Raw genomic sequence first — 21,982 nt, forward strand, 5'->3', positions numbered from 1 at the left:
GGTTCTGAATTTTCCTCTAAGCAAAACAAAAACAAAAGTCCTAGCCACACTGAGCTGCTTCAGAGTGTTGAAACTCCCAAGCCTGGCAGCAACTCCCCGTGGCTCCTGTCTGGTCCTTCTCCAGTCAACACACCTGGAAGGACAGACAGGTGTAGACCCAGCCCACCACTGCAAGGGCTTTAGAAACTTGAACCCATCACCTCAGAGCTGACTGTGCCCCACAGGACAGATGTGGGGGCTTCCCCACCTGACACCCTCTTTCAGCCCTGGGGAGGCTCACAGTCCACGGTGGTTCCTTGAATCCCACCAGGGAATCCCTAGGTCATTGTAAAAGAGAAAGTGACGGGACTGTTTAATAGCAAGCCAGTGACCCAAAGGATCCTAGCATTTTAAAAGTTTACTATGCAGGGGTCCCTTGCTTGCACTGATCCCTGCTTCCAGTAAACAGGCCACTGGGGTGCCCTTTCTAAAACAAAGCTTTCAGTGTGTCCTTCTTGACTTCTGACTTGAGAGAGAGAGAGAGAGAGAGAGAGAGAGAGAGAGAGAGGAGAGAGAGAGAGAGAGAGAGAGGAGAGAGCAGAGAGAGAGAAAGGGAGAGAAAGCTCCAGCATCGCATGGCACTCTGAGCTCTGAACATGCTGGGACCTTGCCCAGTGGTCCTGTTTCTCTGCCTGATGTACCTTTCCTTCCCTCCACTTAAACTGCTGTTAGCTTGGCATCACCGCTCACCATCTCCACGGTGACCCTGTCAACACAGAAAGCTAGGCCCGTTGCTTCCAACATGGCAGTACATAAGCAGAACCCATGTGACACATGATGAAACCAAGTATCCTTCACACATGTTGTAGATTGTCCCAAAGGCTTCCTACACACCTGGGCAGCTCGAACTTCAGGAATTTTACTCATCTTTCAAGGACAAATGGTTGAAGGAATTCGGAAGGTTTAGCCTCAGAAGAAAAACTCGAAGGCTCGTGAAAGCTTTTCAGTGGCCATTTTTCTTAGTCATTCTGTCTTCCTCCCATTTTTATAAACCTGTTTTTATTCCCCTTACTATATCCAAGGGGTGAGTGTTCCATACCATTAAGTGTTTGTCCTAAGATTATCTTAAAGAGACTGTGCCATCTTTCATGGGGGATATTTATTCCCAGGTGATTATTATTATACTAAAACTGGGAAATGTTCCTCTGGGTAAGTGTCCAGCTCTGGACCAGAGCAGTCGCCATGCAGAGTACTGAAGCTGTCAGAGGCATTCCCAAGTCACAGCCCCAAAAGTTTCCATGAATTTAACTTCCTGTCAGCATCTTCAGTGAATTCATGGGACTCGGGGAAGTCAGCTCTTTGAAGGAGCTCATTTGGTGGGACCAGTTTGCAGATGTTACTTGTCTCTTTCTTCGGTTATCTGTGCGTGCTTTTGATCCACCTTTAAGTTTCATTTTATTTTTTAATTAATGCATATGTGGGGGATATCTGTATGTGGGTGGGGGGCCCACAGAGGAGCATTAGATCTCCGGGAGCTGGAGTTACAGAAAGTTGTGAGCTGCCTGACATGGATGCTGGGAACTGAACCCGGGTGTCCTCAGCAGGCACAAATGTTCTTACCCATTGAGCCATCTCTTCAGCCCTATTGACCCACTTTTCTACTGAGTATTTCAAGGCTGACCTTTCCAAAGACACTTTCTTGAGTAAGATTAACTAAGGTTAGCACACAAGAATAAGGCAAGGTAGGCCCTCAGCAGGCCAAGATCCCACAGGGCTGCGGGTTCCTATAGTAGAACTAGGGGTTTCTATAGCAGACCAGTGGTTCTCAAAGCTGGGCTTCAGAATCACTTTGAAAGCTTAACAGGTTGCTGGGCCCCATCTCCGAGATTCCCACTCAGTCACTGTGGGCAGGACTGGGAATTGGCATTTCCAAGTGACTCCGGACGGCACTAATGCTGCAAGGCTGGGGTTCACACTTAAAGCCAGAGAGAGAACTGAACTCAGTACCATTAGACACGCCTCCCCCGGCCCCCACAACCCTGGGAGCTTGTATGTTAACAAGATTTCTATACATACCCGACTGCCAAGTCATTGCTTCCTGTATTTCCCCTATTGGCCCAGTTGCAAAATACCTTATCTAGCTTAGTAAGAAATAGTAAGCTTGCCGGGCGGTGGTGGCGCACGCCTTTAATCCCAGCACTCAGGAGGCAGAGGCAGGCGGATCTCTGTGAGTTTGAGGCCAGCCTGGGCTACAGAGTGAGATCCAGGATAGGCACCAAAACTACACAGAGAAACCCTGTCTCGAAAAGAAAGAAAAAAAGAAAGAAAGGAAGGAAGGAAGGAAGGAAGGAAGGAAGGAAGGAAGGAAGGAAGGAGAGAGAGAGAGAGAGAGAGAGAGAGAGGAGAGAGAGAGAGAGAGAGAGAGAGAGAAAGAAAGAAAGAAAGAAGAAAGAAAGAAAGAAAGAAAGAAAGAAAGAAAGAAAGAAAGAAAGAGTAAGCCCTGGTCTGCTGCCAGAAGTCTCCCCAGCTGGAGTCCTGTGCCTAGATCACTAATTTCAAACACATTGTCAGGTAAGAAAGCTTGGGTGACATGTAGATCAGGGTTTCTGGTTCTGGGAATTTCCAGGCTGGTCCGAGGCACATGGGTCCCACCCCAGTGTTTCCGTTGACTTGCTCTGGCTGTGGTTTTGGGCTCTCTGGGCGGTTCTAACAGACATCCAGGGCTGAGAACAAGTGAACTGGTTCCACAGAGGTGGTGCCATCCTTTTCTAAGGCAAGTCTCTACATTCTGAAACTCTAAGAGTGCCGTAGGTATCCAGGAAGTGGACGAGTCACAATCTCCGTCCATCTCACAGCCCCTTTCCTCCCAGGAAGGGATGGCAAGTCTAGATTCTGGCTGCTGATGTCATGGTTGTTTGGGTAAGGAGGATAACCCCACCTTAAGTCTCTCTGGATGGAAGTCAGTGCATCTTTCCACAGCCCTTCTGCCCCAGCGTGAACTCCAGTTCCTCACGTGCTCCTGGATGGCCCATGGAACGAGACCTTTGTTTTGTTTTTAGCTCCTTGGTTGCTCTCAGATCTGGCATGGGGCTGGGGGGGCTGGTACATTCCATTACTCCCTGCACACAACACACTCTGAGCTTGTTTTGAAGACTGGGAACTCCGCGCAATCAGAATAGATCCGAGGAAACGCACATGTAAATGCATTTGTAAACAATGTCTGCTGCTCATCCGAAGCACAGTCAGCCCTGGAGGTTGAGCAATCTGAACTCCAGCCCCAGGGCTGGCTTCTGCACAGCTGTTTTTTGACAATGGACCAAGGTTGGTCATGTGGGCACTGTGTCTGCGCTATCACAGGGAACAGAATGGGCTGAGTAGGTTCTCTCCCAGGGTGTCCTCAGCCTGCTACCTTCAAAACAGGCAAGCCTCCAGTATCGTGCACGGACATTGGGCAAGCTTACCTGCCTCCATCTTCTTGATTCTTCTTCTTCATGAGGCCTGCATTCCCTCTTTTTCATCATCCCATGTTCTTTTTAATATTATTTCTTTAACTTCCACTTTCTAATGCTTCCGTGGCTCCTTGCCCTCAATCAAACATCTGCTGTACTCCCACAAGGGATCCACTGCTGGGATGGGCAGTGGTGATGCCCTGTGGTGTAGCACTTCATTCTGGCATTGGAGTTCAGTGTACGGTCACTGCTCTGTCTGTAAATGGTCACAGGAGCACAAAGCCATTCATGGTGCTATGGAGCACCTGTGACAGCCATTCACAGGGCAGAAGCTAAAGCTCAGGACGGGAGTTCGTCTCTCGGCAGGCACAGCTGGAAAGAGGATCGGAAGAATGAATGAACCACACACTCGGTCCTCTGCGTTCCTCCCATCATTCAGCATTTAAGCCCCTCCCTTCTGTGACTTGAGCCCTGGGTAGTGCTGGGTGTTCCGTGACAAGCACTGAGTAGGGAGTGGGAACAAACAGGCAGGTCCCCAAGCACAGCCTGGTGTGAATGGCTCTGGGATGTGGCTGAAACTCCCAGGAAAGCACGTTGGCTGCTGTGGAGTCAAACGTGGCTGCTTAAAGTGACATCTGAGCTCAGAAGGGCTGTGGGAGAGATATTTAGGCAAAGAGCTTCAAGTAGGACTTCAAGGAGATGCCAGGGGGCGTGGAGGACAGTGAGGCATGTGGGGTGATGGTCACAGGACCCCGGCCAGGGACAGTGGTGATTCCCTGCCAATGTAAGCAAGTTATGCTCATAACTGTATTTAAGGAAGGGCACACTGCTGTGGTATGTATGCAGTGGCAGAGAAGGGTGACAGTGAGGAGGGCCGATTCTGGATGCAGGAGACACCAAGGCGGAGGTACTGGTGTGGTACCAACCCTGTGTGGGAAACAGAGGACCAGTGCCAGGACTCCAGGCGCTGGGCCACGCGGTAGAGCTGCCTCTGCTGCCAGTGACAGGAAGTTGGGAGGGCAGAGGTGGGTGCTAGTGTCTGGGTAGGGGGCGGGGCGGGGACTGGGTAAGTCAGGGAGATTCGGGGAGAAACAGGTTAAAGCTGGAATCCCCAGGGTCAGTCACATATCCTTTAAGTGGGGTGGAGAGAGGCAAGAGAAGGGATCGTGGAAACTAACACGGAGGGAGAACCAGAGGAGAAGTGGGGCATGTAACTCTCTCTCTCTCTCTCTCTCTCTCTCTCTCTCTCTCTCTCTCTCTCTCTCTCAAATAATTAATTTAAAAACTTTTCCTGAGACTTATTTTCCTGCTTTCCAATCAATAATGATGAGAAGAATTGTGTTGTCTAAATTAGGTGTCGTGGCACACACCTTTAATCCCAGCACTCGGGAAGCAGAGACAGGAGGATCTCTGTGAGTTTGAGGCCAGCCTGGTCTTCATAGCAAGTTCCAAGACAGCCAGGGTTACATGGTGACACCCTGTCTCAAAAAACAACAACAGCAAAAAGAATCTGTTATCTATGTCAAAGTCAAGTTTTTCTTGTACAACAGACAACGTGTGTACACCGGCTTGTGACTAAACAGGCGTCTTGAGACTTGGGTGTCCAAGGATCTGAAACAAAAATCCAATTTGTTGGTGGCTGGCTCTTGACTCTTACAAACTTTTGTGAGAAGTAGGTCATTTAGGAAAAAAAGAAAGAAAAATGCAAATTATGGGAACTGTTCCTAGAGGGTGTGATTTACTTTGGCGTGGGATGTCCTCTGGAAGCTGAATTCTCAGGAGGATGGCTTGGGTTCTCACCCTTGGAAATCTTTCCTTCTGTCTTACTGGAGGGGGAGATGAGTACTTGGAATTCTTGGCTTGCTTTCCTGAGTTTAGAAAGAACAAGATCAAAACATTCTCTCCCCACAGCAAAACCCAGACTGCACACAAAACCTGTGCAGTTAACTTTCTTCAGAGAAGTCAAGCCCAGAGTTGACTGTAACATATTCCATCTTTGGATTTTTCTGTGCCAGCTTCCTTCCACAGTAGCGAGTATCTCTGAATGTGAGGGCTACTACACACTGAGAGCTCTCTGTGGCCCTCCTTTTCTCCTTCTCTTCCAGCCCTCTTACTAAAACTCCCCTCTCCCACAAGCATGTACATGGATGCTCACACCCTCTTCCCCCTGGTCCTCCTCCCAGCTCCTCCCAGGACTTAATCTTCCCGGCAGCTGCAGCCACAAGGTCGATGTCTAGCTTCAGGATGCAAATAGCAAACAGAGGAGGAAGCAAATGGTAGAGGAGAACGGGAGACTGAGTCAGAAAACACCTTCAAATTCTCTGACCTCATGTGTTTTCTGTTGTTTGTTTTCCTTCCAAACCAAATCATGCTTGAGGGAAATGGGCCTTGACTCCAGGGTCAGAATTTCACCCCAGTGCAGAGTCATTCTGGATGTTCGATGCTTGGTCCAAACATACTTGTTTCTAGCAACTTAGCTCTCATGGTATCCTTTAGCTGATGTCACTGAAAGTCCTGTCTAGGGACATGCTGGCCTTTGTGATGGGTCTCAGTCAGGAATCACTGTCAGGAAGCTCTGCTCCAGCCTAAAGGTTGGCTCATAGATGGCAACCCCTAACTTGGGAGTTGAATTTCCAGAACTCCCTATGGAGCAAGCCAGGCTGCTATGGATGGCTCACACAGCCCATTTTGTCTTGTGTCTCCAAGACCATGTGTCACCTCAACCTGATCCTCACGGTCTCAAGGAGGGGCTGGCTGTCAAGCCTTGTATCCCAGTCCCTTCATTTTGGAGTGAGGAAGTTGAGAGCTAGATAGATGCTGGGAGACTCCCAGTCACTCAGGTGCAGCCTCTCACACAGTTCCAGCACAGCCTTACTCAGGCCTCTTGCACATAAGATGGGGCTCAAGGCCCCTACGACTGTTCAAATCACTGAGGGCTGTAGTAAAAGTGGCATAAGCAGAACCCAACCACCCTACACTGCCCAGTCTTTCTGGAATCTTCCCCTCAGATTGAGGGAAAGAAAGGGCTTGAAGATCAGTGTTCATATGTTGAGAAGAAAAAACCTGGACCAGTTTTGGAAGACAGAGGGAAGTCCTTCCTGTCCTCCTTCCTTCTGGTGCCTTCTTATCTTTATACCCGTCTAGTGCTCCCTTCCTGCTGATGCCCCAGACTTGGGCCTGTTCTCATTTGCTGTGCTTCTAAGCTACCTTCCATCTTCTTCTCTCCCTGGTTCCCACTCCTCCCGCCTCTCTACTTACCACCAGCACTGTCCAGGACGAGCGTATCCACTCATGTAACCAACAACTCTCAGGTCCCTCCCCTCTGGCAGGCATCAGGCCAAAGCAGATGCAGGAGCAGGAGCCGGGAGAGCCCCTGCCTCGTGCAGCATGCAGTGGAGTAGTTGGAGAAGCTCACAGGATCACAGTTCCGACTGGCAAATAGTGTAAGCGGGAGTTTGGGGTTCTCTGAGACCACAGAATAAGGAGATTTAACCCAGCCGGGGTTCAGGGAAGAGTTTCAAAGAGAAGGGCCTTCTGGCTGGGACATAAAGGATGAACCTACAGTGAGGGAGGGGACGGCCTTCTGTCTAGAGAGAACGAGAACGGGGGGGGGGGGGGGACAGTTGGAGTGGAGTTGGAGGAGGCAGCACTCAGGGGGAAGGGAGAGGAGCCACAGTCCACTCCAGCTCTGCTCTCTGCCCTTCATCCCGTGAGATCTTCCCGGCACTCCATAGAATTCCCACCTCTAGGATCCCATCTATCCTGCTCTCTGCTCCTGGACGGCTCTTCTTGCCTCCTGTACTTCCAGCTTAGGCCAGAGGCCTGTTTTCTCAACTTGTCCTTCCCTGAAATAGCTAAACGCCTATTGAAGGAAGAGATTGCAACCCATTTTTCCTTTTCACTTCCCCTACACAAAACGACCCTGAGGAAACAGCTCACACTGTTTCCTGTTCCAAGGAAGGCTTTTGTAACACCCCCTTTTATAAGACCCTGCTTTTTTGTAGCAAGCCAAGGAGAGACTCTCACAAGGTTCCCTGGGGCAGCTAGGTCTGGGTATGAGGCTATTAAAACACAGAATGTTCATTATAACCACTACTGACGTTTTTGTTAGTGTCCGTTATTAATATGGCTTATTTAAGTTTGTTCTCACTTTAAATCATAAGAATGAGTTTGTAATATCTAGTGTTCTTCCTTTTTTGGCCTATGCTTCGAAGAACAAAGTCACATCCAGAGCCCACCAGTAATGAGAGTGAGCCTTGGGAGTGCTCACCCACCCCTCTAGACCTCAGCACTTGATCCGAGTTCTACCCAGCATCTGGGTTGGGCTGCCCCCCACCCCCACCCCTACCCCACCCCCGGGTGCTGTGGCTCTAGCAGCTGCACCAGCCACTGTTTTTAACCCCTGACTCTGGGCTCCAACCTGCACGCAGCTTGATGACTCTTGTGTGTACGTTGCCATAGGCCATAATCCCACTGGGAAATTCTAAATGTCAGTCTGGAAAAACAACCTCAGCGGCGTCCCCAAGCACATGGGCCATACAGCAAGTCCACAGTCCACAAGGGGATTATTCCTCTGCCCAACGATGGCTCTCTTTTCTCCTCCTGTCTGGGAAGCAGTTCTGGCCAACCTAGGTTGGGGTTCTCAGGTATGGGAGTGGGGAGAAATGGAAAGGAACTGACCCCAGGGCTTAGGGATCTAGCAGCCTAATACCCATCATGCTGTGGGCCTTACCCAGCCCAAGGCAACTTCAGAACCAAGACCAAGGCCACCTTCGATGCTTTCAGACAAAAGCAGAACACTCCCAAAACCAGCGTACACACACACACACACACACACACACACACACACACACACACACACACACACGCAAACACAGAAGCCCCCAGAACCCATGGCCCTCTCTGTGCCATAGGCTGCCTCACCTGATCTGAACCCCACCCTCCGCTGGGGGTGGGGTTGTGTGGCAAATGAGTTTGCCAACGGCTCCAAACAACCTCCTGGCAAAAACAGGGCCTTGCATGTGATTCGCACCACACCAGCATCCCATATGGGCCATTAATGAGCTAGACCGGCTGTGTGGTTTCACCAGAAACATGGCCTCCAGGCTCAGATTTCCTAGACACCAGAGATGAAGCAAAGGCTTTGGCCATCAGAGTGTTACCACCACCAGGCTGAGGGCGCTGTCCTCAGAAAGCTCGCCCAGTCTGGGTCCAGGAGTAGACTGCCAATAGATTTATGAGTCAAAGGAGGACCAGTGTCTTCGGACTTGATTCTGTAACAATTCTCCTGCTCTCTGCAGCCCATGCCTTTGACAGCATGTTCCCTTCTCATCCATTTCCAAGTTTGATTTTGTTTCAGTGGTAACAGTTTGACTGTTAAAATCCTTGAGCTTTGTAGACCATTGGCAAGAAAATTGTTCCTCCGTGGAGAAACAACTTCTAATAAATCTCTCCAGAAATACTGAGGCTGCAGGAAGAAAACAGTGTTTGGGTTTAAGTGAATAACCTTTCTAGTCATCACTTCCAGAAGATGGGCACATAGGTAAGTAAGTAGATAGATTCATGTTTGAACAATTGCTTGTGGGGCTAGAGCAATGGCTCAGCAGCTAAGAGCATGGCTGCTCGTGCAGAGGACCAGAGTCCAGTTCCCAGAATCCATGGTAGGTTGCTCACAGACACCTGCACATGTGTACATACACAAACACATACAGACATACACACATATACACATATTCAGAGTTTTTTAAACATAAAAATTACAAGAGATGGCTGACTACATCGAAAGAACAGTCAAACTGTCCTATCACTTAGGAGCACCTAAACATGGCTGTTGGGTCAGAGGTAGCATGTGCTGTGGATGCAAATGTGCTCTGGATCGTCAACGGTGGATATGTTGGGCGGGTGTATTAGGTTTGGTGCAATATTGTTTAAACAAATTTTGCCTGTTCTCTGTATGTTTTACAAATGTTACCTACTATTACCATACTGGAAGCCAACCCAGTGGCCCACGTTATGTCTCCATTGGGTGACACAGGTCCAGACAGCCTAGGTGACATGACAGGATTTTAATTCTCCACTGTTTATGAGAATCCCTGAAGTTCCATCTTCCCTTCCCAGATTTCTGCTGAGTCAGCTGTGACTTTGCTTTTCTGGGTCAGTTCCTACCTGATCCTTAGTCCCAGCCGGAAGCCCTTCTGCACCATCGTCACAGAGCAGGAAGCGCCTGTAGCATGCTAAAATTGTTCTTTACCCATCTGCACGGCTCCTAGAGCCTGTGCTCTAGTTTGTCTTCAAATTTTTTCCTAGAAAAAAAAGTATCTCCAGTTCACCAAAAGGAAATCCACGTGACTTGAGTAGTCAGGAAAGTTGTGTTTGTAGGGGGCCATAGACTGCGGTTCTCCAGGAACTCGGTTCCTCTTTCTCTGTAATGTAGGTATTCTCATTCCCATCTTACAGGGAGGGGAACTCATTCTATAGAAGGTTCCAGAACTTTTGCCTATGGCTAATCAAAGGAAGAATTAGCCAGGAGGTGGTGGTGCACTCCTTTAATCCCAGCACTCAGGAAGCAGAGGCAGATGGATCTCTGAGTTCAAGGCCAGCGTAGTCTACAGAGTGAGTTCCAGGACAGCTAGGGCTACACAGAGAAACCCTGTCTCTGAAAACCAAAAACATAAAAAGGAGAGCTAGAGTTTACTCATTCACTGTGCATTTATGATAGCGCTCAGCATTAGTGAGCCATGTGATTCTTCCATGAAGTTCAACCCCTACGTTCACAGCCCCCAACTGCTAAGTGCTACACCAAGAATTGGAATAGTGTGATGGGAAGAAAGAGAGTGGATGTCTAAGCCATGCGGTCAAAGAAAACATCACTAAAGAGGGAACACTGAGTATGAGCCCTGGGTGACAGAAAGGCACTGACCATGTCAAGAGCAGGATGGCTAGGTAAAGCTTGCACAGCTGGAAAGAGCATTGCTTGCCAGGGAATGCAAGGGTGGTGGAGCAAGGTAGCCAGGAGCAGAGAGGTGAAGGCAGGGGCCAGGGTGGGCAGGGCAGGGGCCAGGGTAGGCAGGGCAGGGGCAGAGAGGTAAAGGCAGGGGCCAGGGTGGGCAGGGCAGGGGCCAAGGTAGGCAGGGCAGGGACGACTGTGTGGCTTTTCCTCTACGGCACATGAAAGCGTCTGGAGTGGAAGGCTAGCGGAAATGTGATTTAACTCTAGTTCTGCAGACTTCCCTGGATGTTGACAAAGGGAAAAATCAATTACGTGGAAACTAGGAGTCAAGAGAAGAGACCGCCACAAAGGCTAGGTAAGGGCCAGCAATGCACCCAGGAAAAATGGGCAGAAATGGGTGGATTCTGGAAGTACTGGGGGGAGACCGACTGATGGACGGCTCGCCCCTCTTGACACCTGAATGTCTCTTCAGTCCCTTCTTCCCGTGCAGTGTCTTTGCCCAGACATTCAGTCCTGGGTCAACTAGTCAGCCCACCATAGTAACACCTGAAAAGCGGGAGCCTGGGGCCAGGCTGAAGGTTGGTGCTTTGTTAACTCATTGTCCTGGAGCTGATGACTTCTTAATCGACCTTGAGAAAGATGTCTGTGATGAACCCTAGCACTCTGGTACCCAAAATCATCTTCATAGAGGTCAAAACAAAGGGGTTCTGTTCTTCGGTCCCCAGTTTTGCTGCAGGAAGCTGGGCTGTTTGTATGTCCAGTTGTCCACTTACCCAGCTCCCGTTTGAAAACCAAAAAATATGGTGTCACACAGGGTGGTTGTCAGAGTGCACAGTGCACCCTGAGGTATGACTCTTGAGCAGAGGACATGGAGGAGAATTGTATTCAAGAACCAGATGTTGTATCATAAAGTGCTTGCTTAGCACTGACAGTAAGATAAGGAGAGAGGGGCTGGAGAGATGGCTCAGTGGTTAAAAGCACTTGACGCTCTTGCCTAGTTCCCTGGATCGGTTCCCCGCACCCACCTGGCAGCTCATGGCCATCTATCACTCCAGTTCGAGGGGATCTGATGCTGTCTTCTGGCCTCCACGGGCACCAGACATGGTGCACATGCATACACGCAGGCAAACACTCATACACATTAGATAAATCATTTTTTCAGAAAGATGAAGACAGAGCTAGCCCATGGGTGGAGGAAGAACTAAGGTCAGCCCAAGGCCTAGCTGTAGGAGTTTCTGAAGGGAGGTGTGGCTCAAACTTGCCCTTGCAGGCATGTGCTCAGGCTTTGGCTAAACAAAGGGCGCAGGGAGGGTCCACTCGCGAGGCTGCCAGGCAGGCGTCGGGGGCTGTGTGTGCTGCGTATGCGTTTGCAGCCCTCCTTGAGCCAGCTCGAGCAGCTCCTTGGCATATGCGCTAAGCCTCGGTAATACCCATGGGCTGTCGATGTGCTCAGGGTTAAGGAATGAGGACTCACCCTTCTGCATGCAGCCAACACAGCCCGTTCCTTCCCGGAAGAAAGAAAGGGATGAGCCGTGGCTGCAGGTGCGAGGCACATCTGCGTCCACTCCACATCCTCCTCTCTTGGACCCTAGGGAGCCCCTACTCCTCAAATTAGCGATCTGCATTTGCTCCCTCTGAGTCTGTCTCTGGCTCCCATTGTCTGCCCACGTGAGGTCTATTCTTGAACACCTGTTTTACAGTTGCTCACAGGTGTCCGATAAATTTGAGGAATGCTGCACTTAATAGAATAATAGTTTCTCTCTCTATCCCTCTTTCCTCCCCCGTCTTTCCTTCCAAAATACTTTAATAAGCTGATGTGGCATTGGAATCTTCAAGGAAAATCAGCTATGCAGTGTTTCCTAAGCAGGAACATCTCTGTGCTCACAGAGCATCACTGGGGACTGATGCTCTGTGGAAGGCACTCTGACAGTCACTGGGCTCCATAGGTAGTCCGTCAGCTTGGCTCTGGGGAGACTGTCCCCGGTGGCCCTGCTTCGGCCTACAGACCTGTGTACTCCCAACTCTGGACTGCTGCCCTTACTGCTGACACGGGCTGGTGTCCCCTCTGCCCTCAAAAGCTTCGCTGGCCTGGTCCAGGAGCCGGAGATGTTTGTGCCTCCGAACCATCCTCATGGTGCTGAAGCACGAGGATGGTCACACTTGTCCAGGGTGGGATGAGGCTTCTACCCTTTCTGTCTCTGACACCTGGAATATGGCGTCATCCAGGAAGTTCTTGGTGAGGCAGAGAAGCAGGAGGGCCGTGAAGAAGGAAGGAGCTGGGAGAGGTAGGAAGGAGGGAGAGGAGAAGAAACGAGTGTGACAAGAGGAAGGAGAATTGTCGGCATTTAGACAGCAGACTTCCGCCGAGTGTAGCTGGGAGACAGAGCCCAGGGAAAGCAGGCTCCACTGCTTTGTGAGAGAAAAGGCCCAGGAGGTTCTCCTCATAGAACCAGCCAGTTCCACTGCCCAGAGTGGAGCTGCCCTTGTGCCATGCTCTGCTCATGGGCCAGGCACATTTGCAGGGCACCAGCTCCAAGGGCTGGGTATGCTGAGCCCATGACCCTTATGATAATCAGAGCTTTTAAATAAGTATATGTATATTTATACTAGTAGGAGGATAGCCCAAGTATGGCTTTCTGTGGGTTTATAAGCAGTATCATAATACAGTTTACAGTGGTACTAAATGTGAAAAATAATTACCTAAGGAATACAAAGAAATCAACTAAGAGCTGCTGCTACAAAAGGCTAAAGCCTGGGTCTGCCTTTCTCAGAGCCGAGGCCCAAAGCAATTTGGGCCAGAGTGCGCCTACGTGGCTGCCTGGATCTCTGCTGCTCGGGGCTGGCTGGGCAGTCCACAGCCTCCTTCTCAGCCAGATGGCTAGCTGCCGCCAGAGATGGAGACACAAGAAGTGTTCCCACACCAGCTTCATGCTTCTAAGGCACACACAAATGGCCATCCCTTCTAACAAACCTGGTTTCCTCAAGGGGCCAGACTTTTATTCCTGTTTATTTATTTTTAAAAATACAAACAAAAAGCATGTTGTCAACAAGACTAAACAGACATCCTAGAGGAACTCTTCTTTGTAGAAGGTCAGCCGACTTCTGTTGACGTGGTTACCTTCTGCACAGGCCAGGACCCCTGCCAGGGTTCCACCCTGGAAAAGATGGTCCTATGGAAGCACACGCTGGGCGGGCCCCTGACTCCTTTCTCCAGCAGTCCCTTAAGTGCCCAGATGTATTTCTTTCATGCATATGCATAAATTCCATTTCAGGGTGTCAGAGCAACACCTAAGTCAGTCTTCCAAATTTGGTTCATGGAAAGAGCTAGGGCCTGGGTGTCAAGGACTGGTTCCACATCCCCTATAACTTTTACAAGCAACACTCCAGTGGCCACAGCTCAGGTGCCAGCAGTGAACAGCAGCACTGAATGCTGGGCCAGGACATGAAGAAAGGCCAACTCAATTCCAACTCTCCTTGCTCATCTCTAGAGTGGCCTGCAATCATGTGCACTTGGCCAGAGCCTGGGGAGATGGCTGGATGGGTAAAGGACCTGCTGTGCAAGCATGGGGACCTGAGTTTATATCCCCAGCACTCACAGAAGAAGCCACACCAGGTGACACATGTCTGTAACTGTAGCACTGGAGGGCATGGAGATTGGGGGTTCCCCGGAACCCACTAGCCAGCCAGGGTAGCCAAATGGGTGAAACACTCTGTCTCAAAAAATAAGGTGAAAAGCATAGAGGATCTCCTGTCTTCACAGGTATGCACATATATGTATATTTACAGCCATATGCACACCTATACACTTACAGCCATGTGCACACACATACACTTGCAGCCATGTGCACACACATGTACACTTACAGCTATGTGCACACACGTATACTTACAGCTATGTGCATACACTTACAACCATATGCACACACATACACTTACAGCCATGTGCACACATGTACACTTACAGCTATGTGCATACACTTACAACCATATGCACACACATACACTTACAGCCAAGTGCACACACGTACACTTACAGCTATGTGCATACACTTACAACCATATGCACACACATACACTTACAGCCAAGTGCACACACGTACACTTACAGCTATGTGCATACACTTACAACCATATGCACAAACATGTACACTTACAACCATATGCACACACGTACACTTACAGCCATGTGCACACACACACACAAAATGTTAATTTGTGGGACAGACAAAAATATAAACTTAGTTTTGTTTGTGCCTTATACACTTAATTCACTGAGACAGACTTTTCTTCCAGTTATAAGCAGGATCAGCTCAGACGAGACACCACCTACTTGTAGGACCACAGTTAAAAACAGTCTGTATTCAGTCGCTAGAAAAACAAAACCTCAACCTTGACCCAGTGTTAAATCTTCACTCCTCTGCTAGCCGGGCCAGACACCCACGTGAAGGAAGGCAGGCTGGCTCTCCTGTCCTGTCTGTACTGTCCTCAACACTGTCTGATCTGTGAGCCCAGCTCCTCCTGCTTCCAGACAGGCAGGTAGGTGGAAGGCCCTTGCCAGCTAGCGGGACTGTGGGCCGGCCACAGTTCACACTGCCTCTTTTCCTGTGCTCTGTAGAGCTTTGAGATCCTTCTGCATGCAGTTCCCTGGGCATGCGCAGGCTCCCCCTAGTGTTGCTTGTGACCACTTCTATAGCCTCTGGGTCCAGGATTTCAGGTGAAGCATGGAGAGCTCTCCTCTGTACTCCTGAAGGAAGAACCCTTGGAGATGCACAACCTGGTGTTGCTGCCCCTGCAGACCTTCCCTGCCCACTTTTCTAGCCTTCACCCAGCCTGAGAGGCCGTGCATTATGGGGCCAGTTGCTTGGTTCAGCATCTCACTAATGCCTTTTACATAAGTCAAAGTGTCCATTTTAGCATTCATGACACCCATTGCAGATTTTAGTTATTCACATTTAAATACAAACTCCGTGGGGCCTTAGCTTCAACCTATTTATTCCACATTCCAGCATATAGTAGACACTCACTGCATAATCACTGAATTAGTGAATCAACAGTAACTAGAGAAGTCCCCGTGTCCTCAACCTACAAGTATTAGACATGGGAATGGAAATGAACCCTAGCCCCACCCCTAGAGCTGAGAAAGGAACCCCGAGCCTTGCACTGCTAGGCTAGCACTCTACCCCTGAGCTGAATCTCCCACCTCCAAAACAATTCTTATTCAACATTTGCTGCACCTCTAGAATGTGGTAGAGTACTCGCCACAATAAGTACTTTTCAAAATGGCTGTAAATAAAATAATGAGGCTAGGCAAGGGCGTGTGTGTGTGTGTGTGTGTGTGTGTGTGTGTGTGTATGTGTGTGTGTGTGATCTCATTTAACCCAGAATGGCCTTCTGATTCTCTGCCTCCAGAGCCACTACATCTGTTTTATGAGAGGCTAGAGAATGAACCCCAGGCTTTGTGCATGCTAAGCAAGCACTCTATCAAACGAGCCACACCTCCCGCCCAAGTCTAGGCAGGATCCATAACACGGTAGTATCTCTCCTGTCCTTCCTCCGAACCTTCAATGGCCACATTGTTTCAAACTGCCGATCACAGATCCTCTCTGCTAGATGGGTTTTTCTTGACAATGAGTTCTCTCCACTCCATACAAGGCACCCATCAGCCACTGCCCTGGACACAAGAAAGGGACAAGAAGGCTGGCATTAAGGGTCTGCAAGGTCCAAGCAAGGAGGCAGTGGGCAGAGAGTGGGCACTCTGAGAGGTTGGCCAGAAGGTAAAGAGAAATGCAAGGTAAAGTCAGTATGTTTTAAGAGCTTCCTGCTAGCACTTCATCCTTACACATGACTGTGAAGAATCGGTTGATTTTTAGAGCTAGAAGGAATCATAAATATTATCAGATTCTGTGGTTTTCAAACAGATCTGAGCCAAAGAGGAAGATGCTTACTTAAATGAATCTTTACCAGGCAGCTAGTAAGAAAAGCAGATAAATGATGTTGATCTGGTTCTAAGCAGATAATAAACACACACAAACACACATATACATATCATCTATGCAAATGCATACCTACACACTTAGGCACATATGTATATACAGACATACATTACAAACATCCGTATATACGTATCCACACATACAAATGTACATACCAACAAATATAGACACACAGTTTTCTCACGGGGTCCCTGAGTGCTCAGGAAATATTCTGTCCAGACACAGTAAGTAGAAGGTCTCGAGTGTCCTCAACCATCCCCATGACCCAGGGATATCAAGAGGTCAGGAGAAAAAGAGCAGTAAATGCAACTTCCCCCTTGATCACAGAGTAGATGGGCCTTCCCCTTCCCAAAGGTCATCTACTCTATAAGCATTTGCTGAATCAAAGAAAGAGCCCTTTCACAGGGCCACTAAGCACTTCCCTGGAGATTTAATGCCACCAACAACTATTTACCCTGCTCACAGAACAAATGTCCGTTGTCATCAGCCACTCTTACTTTAGCCAATACTCAGGCAGTGCTTCTCTTTGACCTCCTCCGGGCCCTGAAAGTTGTAGCTAATTGTGCAGCCCCCAGTCCCCATTACGGTCCTTCCTCTGCGTGCTTTGCAACAGTATGGAATGATTTGCTGAGGTACAGATAAACTACATCTGTCAGCCAGTCTGGGAATCCAGTAAGATCTGCAGGAAAAAATGAGGTTTGGCACAGTTCGTCCTCTGCAAACCTTTGCTCACAGGGTGACCACTGCTTCCTGTCTTTGGGACTTAGGAGCCATCTGTTTAATAACGTGTCTAGGCTCTTGCCAAGGCCTTGCATCAGCAGTTCCCACGAAAATTGCTTAAGGTTTCAGGACCTCCTGCTCTCGCTGCTGGGCCGTGTCCAGGTCCCAGACATGGCTTCTTCATCTCTGTCCCTCTAGATTTTATCGGAGGGATGGGATAGTCCCCCATAGAGAGTTCACTTCCATGTAGTTATTTCTGTATCAGCAACACCCAATCAGAGCTCAGGATGGCTCAGCCAGGAGCGTAAGAACAGACCTCACAATCAAGCCGACCCCCTCACTGTGTACCATTCCCCAATTACCTCTCTGATCCTGGGAGATGAGCTCATGGGAAAGCTTCAAGGAGTTGACACAGTTCTGTACAGGAAGCGCTCACGTGGTGGCTAGCGCATATCCACATGGCTGTTACTGTAAGGAAGTGACCTCATCCATCCACTCCTAGAAGCCCGAGCTGGGAAAGGCAGAGGAGGCATGGAGGCCCACGTGTATGGGGGACATTTGTGGGTACACAACTGGGTTGCTTTTCTTAGGCCTGGGAAGCATGCAGAAAAGACTCTTCCTTAGACAGCTTCTGTTCTCATGGAAGAGAAATCCTGAGAGGTTATCTGCCTCCTTTAGCCTTCAGGACTGTGAATCTGCAGCCCCAGGTCAGATACAAGTCATAGAGGGCAGCCCCTGCTGGTTCCTACAGGTACACCCCGGTGTCTCATGGGCAGAGGCTTCCAGGAGACTCTGATATTCCCTGAGGTCTCTTATCTCAGAGAGACAGGAACAGGTGTGAGGAACACACTGTGGAAAAGACAGTCCTTGTGTGAAAAGTGCAGAAATATCATCCCAGGCGTTTCAGCTGCAGTGGGCTTTAAGTATTCTAGGCCAATTTCTAGAGCCAATTTGTTTTTAAAGTTCTTGAACAAGGGAATGCCTGGGAGTTCTTTTATTTTTCAGTTCTAATATATATACGGAAGTTGGGAATCCTTCTCATATTCTCATGTTAAAGATTTGTCAGCAGGGAAATGCCACTGTCATCTGGAAGCAACCATCCCAGAGTGCCATGGGTTCAGACCATCAGAGAACTCTGGAGAATTCAGCTCTCCTGGCTGAATGCTGGGCAGTGGCCTGGGTGGGTGTGACTAGGTTGCTTTTTCCTAAAGTACCTACTCCTGGCTGGATGACCTGGCCTGACCCAGAAAAGACGCCACTCCCTCCTCTAACCCTGACTGACTTCCAGCAGGAGTCTGGAGTCACACTGAGAACGAAACCCCAACATCCAGGAAGCCAGCTCAGAGGTGAAATCCACCCGACGCATCTGGCCTCTATAACGCACAGTGTTAATAAAGACTTACAGAAACCACAGCCTGTTAACTCTCCCACCCACCTACACTCAACTTCTAATTGGGGCGGGGGCCCTCAAGGCAGGAGTGTGTAATAAATGGTGCCAGGGGCTGGAAGGCCCCAGTCCAGTTAAAACAAGCCAGGAGTCTTAATAGCCACTCTGTTTTGACATCAGAAAGCTATTCTTAGGTCTGCCCATGCTGTGGTACAGAGATTGTACACATAAATACAAATACGTTCATATTGCATGCACTCAGAACACAGTAAGACCCAACAGCACAGCCTCCTCACTGGCCACAGCAGGTACCTTCCCCCACCAGCCTTTAGTGGGAAGAAACCCGATTCTTACCAGGTCATGATGATCCTCTCATGGATTCTGTGTTCATTCAGAACATACATGAATAATGATGGGTCATGAGCTCTTGTCATGACTAGGACTTCTTTGTACATATGTAGCCTCTTAAGAGGGAAAATAGGCCCTGGGACCTAGATGGCTACCATTATCTACCCATTATCTACCAGAAAGAAAATGACGAGGGCCTGGGGAGATGGCTCAGCAATTAAGATGCACTCTCCAAGATGGCTCAGCAGTTAAAAGCGCTTGCTGTTCTTGCAGAAGACCCAGATTCAGTTCCCAGCACCTGCTTGGTGGCTCACAACTACCTGTAACTCCAGTTCCAGGGGACCACAGCACTCTTCTGAACTCTGATGGCACTGCACGCACATGGTGCACATACAAAACCCAGACACACAGAGATACATTTTTTTAAAGAAAATAACACAAGCATATGCACACATTCACATGAGTGAATGAGTGTGTGCACACTCATTCACAAACACCCACACAGGAAAGAAACTAAAACATCTCGTTCCCTTACCCAACTGGCTAAGAGTAGATCTTTCCTCAGCAGGACTTTCTGTCCCAGCATTCTGGTGTGGTCACTGGCCCTTCACTATGAGCCCATTGTAGTGACAGCCTCTTGTTCGATAACTTCCCTAATCCTAAGGGTCAGGTTCTCTTGCTCACCCTGACCAAGGTGCTTTGGCACGTGCCTTTAGCAAGCAGTCCGAGTCACTTGTGTTCAGGTCACTGTTCTGAGAGATTTCATAGCCTGTACAAAGCTCTCCTGACTGTGGTACCCACCTTGGGGAGAGGCACTGATTCCCCCCAGGGTGTCCTGAGAAGGCACTGAGTCTCTGTGGGTATTCACATCACACAGCTGCTCTTAGTACAGGCCGTGACAGGACGTGGGCTCCCCATGTTGGCTCGGGTACTTCTTCAACTGATTCTCTCTGCTTATATGCCAGACCTGGCTTTTGTTCATAATTATGGTTGTGTTAATGAAGCCTCTTGTTCCGCCCTCGCCCATGCTCCCATGTGGCAGGCGCCTCTAGCTAAACGTCATGAGCGTGGGAATTTAAAGCTAGCCCTACAGTCCAGCAGAGGCAGAGCTGCCGAGTCAGGCAGAGAAGCTCAGCACAGACTCCACCACAGGCTTTCGTGGTGTTAGTGTCTTGAGACCCTCAACAAGCATGCTGGTGTGTGCGTTAATTATTTGGGGGTAGGGTGTGCATGTGCCACAGAGCAAGCGTGGAGGCCAGAGGACAACTTGTGGGAGTTGGTTCTCTGCTTCCACCGTGGGGATCCAACTCAGGTCACTGTGTTCTGTAGCCAGTGCCCTGACCCACTGAGCCATCTCGCCAGCCCAACCCTGAGTGTTTTCCTAAATAGGCTTTTTGTGGAAAACAAAAGCCAGACACTAGAAGGAAATTTTTATTGATAAGTTGTCTCAAACTATAGAAAGTATCTGTTTGCATTTTATTAAACCTAGAGTTAGAGCTTTGGCTCATAAATATGTGCAGCCAACTAATGCAAGATCTCTTGGTTCATGTGTGTGCTCTTTCTTGTTTTGCCTATTAAACAAGCATCCAAATTTAACAGATATTCATACAGGAACCCCCAGTAGTGTTATAGCCTTAGAGAAACTGCATGCTGTGCCTAAACTATCTTCTTAGCAGCTCAACTCATAGATACAGGAGGGTCTCGAGACAAGGCTATGCCGGACCTCAAGTTTCTCAGGGAAGAAAAAAGCGGTTGCTCCTGGAGCATCATCATCCTATGGAAGTCTTTTCTCACCAACCAGACACTACCACCAGTACCTGGTGGAGTGATCAATTAGCAGGGTGTAGACAGACAAAACAGTCTTCCTGTGAGTGGTGAGTTCAGTGAAAACTATTGCTTTGAAATCTCTGGCGCTAGCAAAATGGCAGGCTGTAAATAGAACATGAAAGGCCGCTTTGTAGTACATGCTAATGACATATTGGGGTCATTGTTCTTTTCCAACACTCATGTATTAGTGTGTGTGTGTGTGTGTGTGTGTGTGTGTGTGTGTGTGTGTGCGTGTTCACTAGCACACATGTAATACATAACAGCCTGTGGAAGTCAGAGGACAGCTTGCAGAAGTTAGTTCTTCTCATCCACTACAGAGATTCCAGGGATGGGGTTCTAGTCACCAGCCTTGGTAGCAAGGGCCTTCACCCACTGAGACATCTCAAAGGCCCAGAGTCATTGTTCTTGAAACAAGCACGGATGCTTTATTCTTTACCTCTTTAAAATGATTGTTCAGAATGTGCATTCCACGCCTTGGCTTAAGTTAAATGTACACCTTAGAATGAATGCGGGCAACACAGTCACTCTCCTGGTGTGTGGTCGTGTCAGAGCACATTGTTCTATTGTCTTCCAAACAGGGATTATTGGGAGAGTCTCAGCTAACTGTGAGACTAAAGAAAGAAGCAGTTGACCGCTGAGGATCCCTGTGTACCAATGATTCCTCCCCTGCACCGCACAGGGAGACCTCTGTACCTGCAAATGTAGAGTGTGATTTTATTTGATGTATGCTGAGCACAGTTCATAAGCACAGCCTTGATAAAAGGAAAGCCTGGTAAATAAAGTGTCGCCTAAAGAACTGAAATGAGGCTGTGAGGTGCCTGGTCAGGAAAGTGCCTGCTGCACAAGTGTGAGGCCCTGAACCCCAGAACCCATGTCATAGCATGGCCGTAGTGTGAACACAGTGCTGTGGAGGCAGCAAGAGGATCTGGGGCTTTGGGGCCAGACAATCTAGCTGCATTGGCAAGCTCCAGATACAGTGAGAGACCCTGTCTCAAAAACTAAGGTAGACAGGAAAAGGGGAAGGTACCTCACATTGATCTCTGGCCTCCACATACACACGTATGCACGTGTACTTAACATGTTCCCACAGAAAGAGCTGAAATAAATGAATGTCATAGAAAAGACTTGGGCAGTATGTAATCACCAAAAAATGGGAACATGTGGGAAGACATGCTTTGCAGGAGTATGGGCTCTTAGACCTGCTCATAACAGCAGCCTGTGGACCAAGGGCTATTCAGGGTCCCTCTGAGTAGAGGACCAGAGCTAAGTGAAAGCAGTCACCTCCTACTGAGACACACATGTCTTTCAAAAGTAGCTGTGCAATTTATGC

The 21,982-nt window shown here is 49.0% G+C and overlaps 1 protein-coding gene across 1 annotated transcript in view; it reads left to right on the forward strand.

The window, feature by feature from the left end:
- The window catches only part of Antxr1 (ANTXR cell adhesion molecule 1), a 169,569-nt gene extending 154,358 nt beyond the window's left edge, over positions 1 to 15,211 (forward strand). Inside the window, 1 exon segment of the mRNA XM_059257085.1 lies at positions 15,084 to 15,211. Coding sequence (XP_059113068.1) covers positions 15,084 to 15,211 — 128 coding nt within the window.
- Positions 15,212 to 21,982: the final 6,771 nt, after the last annotated feature.

The sequence above is a fragment of the Peromyscus eremicus genome, chromosome 3 (genome assembly GCF_949786415.1).
Source record: "Peromyscus eremicus chromosome 3, PerEre_H2_v1, whole genome shotgun sequence".
Classification (NCBI taxonomy): Eukaryota; Metazoa; Chordata; class Mammalia; order Rodentia; family Cricetidae; genus Peromyscus; species Peromyscus eremicus.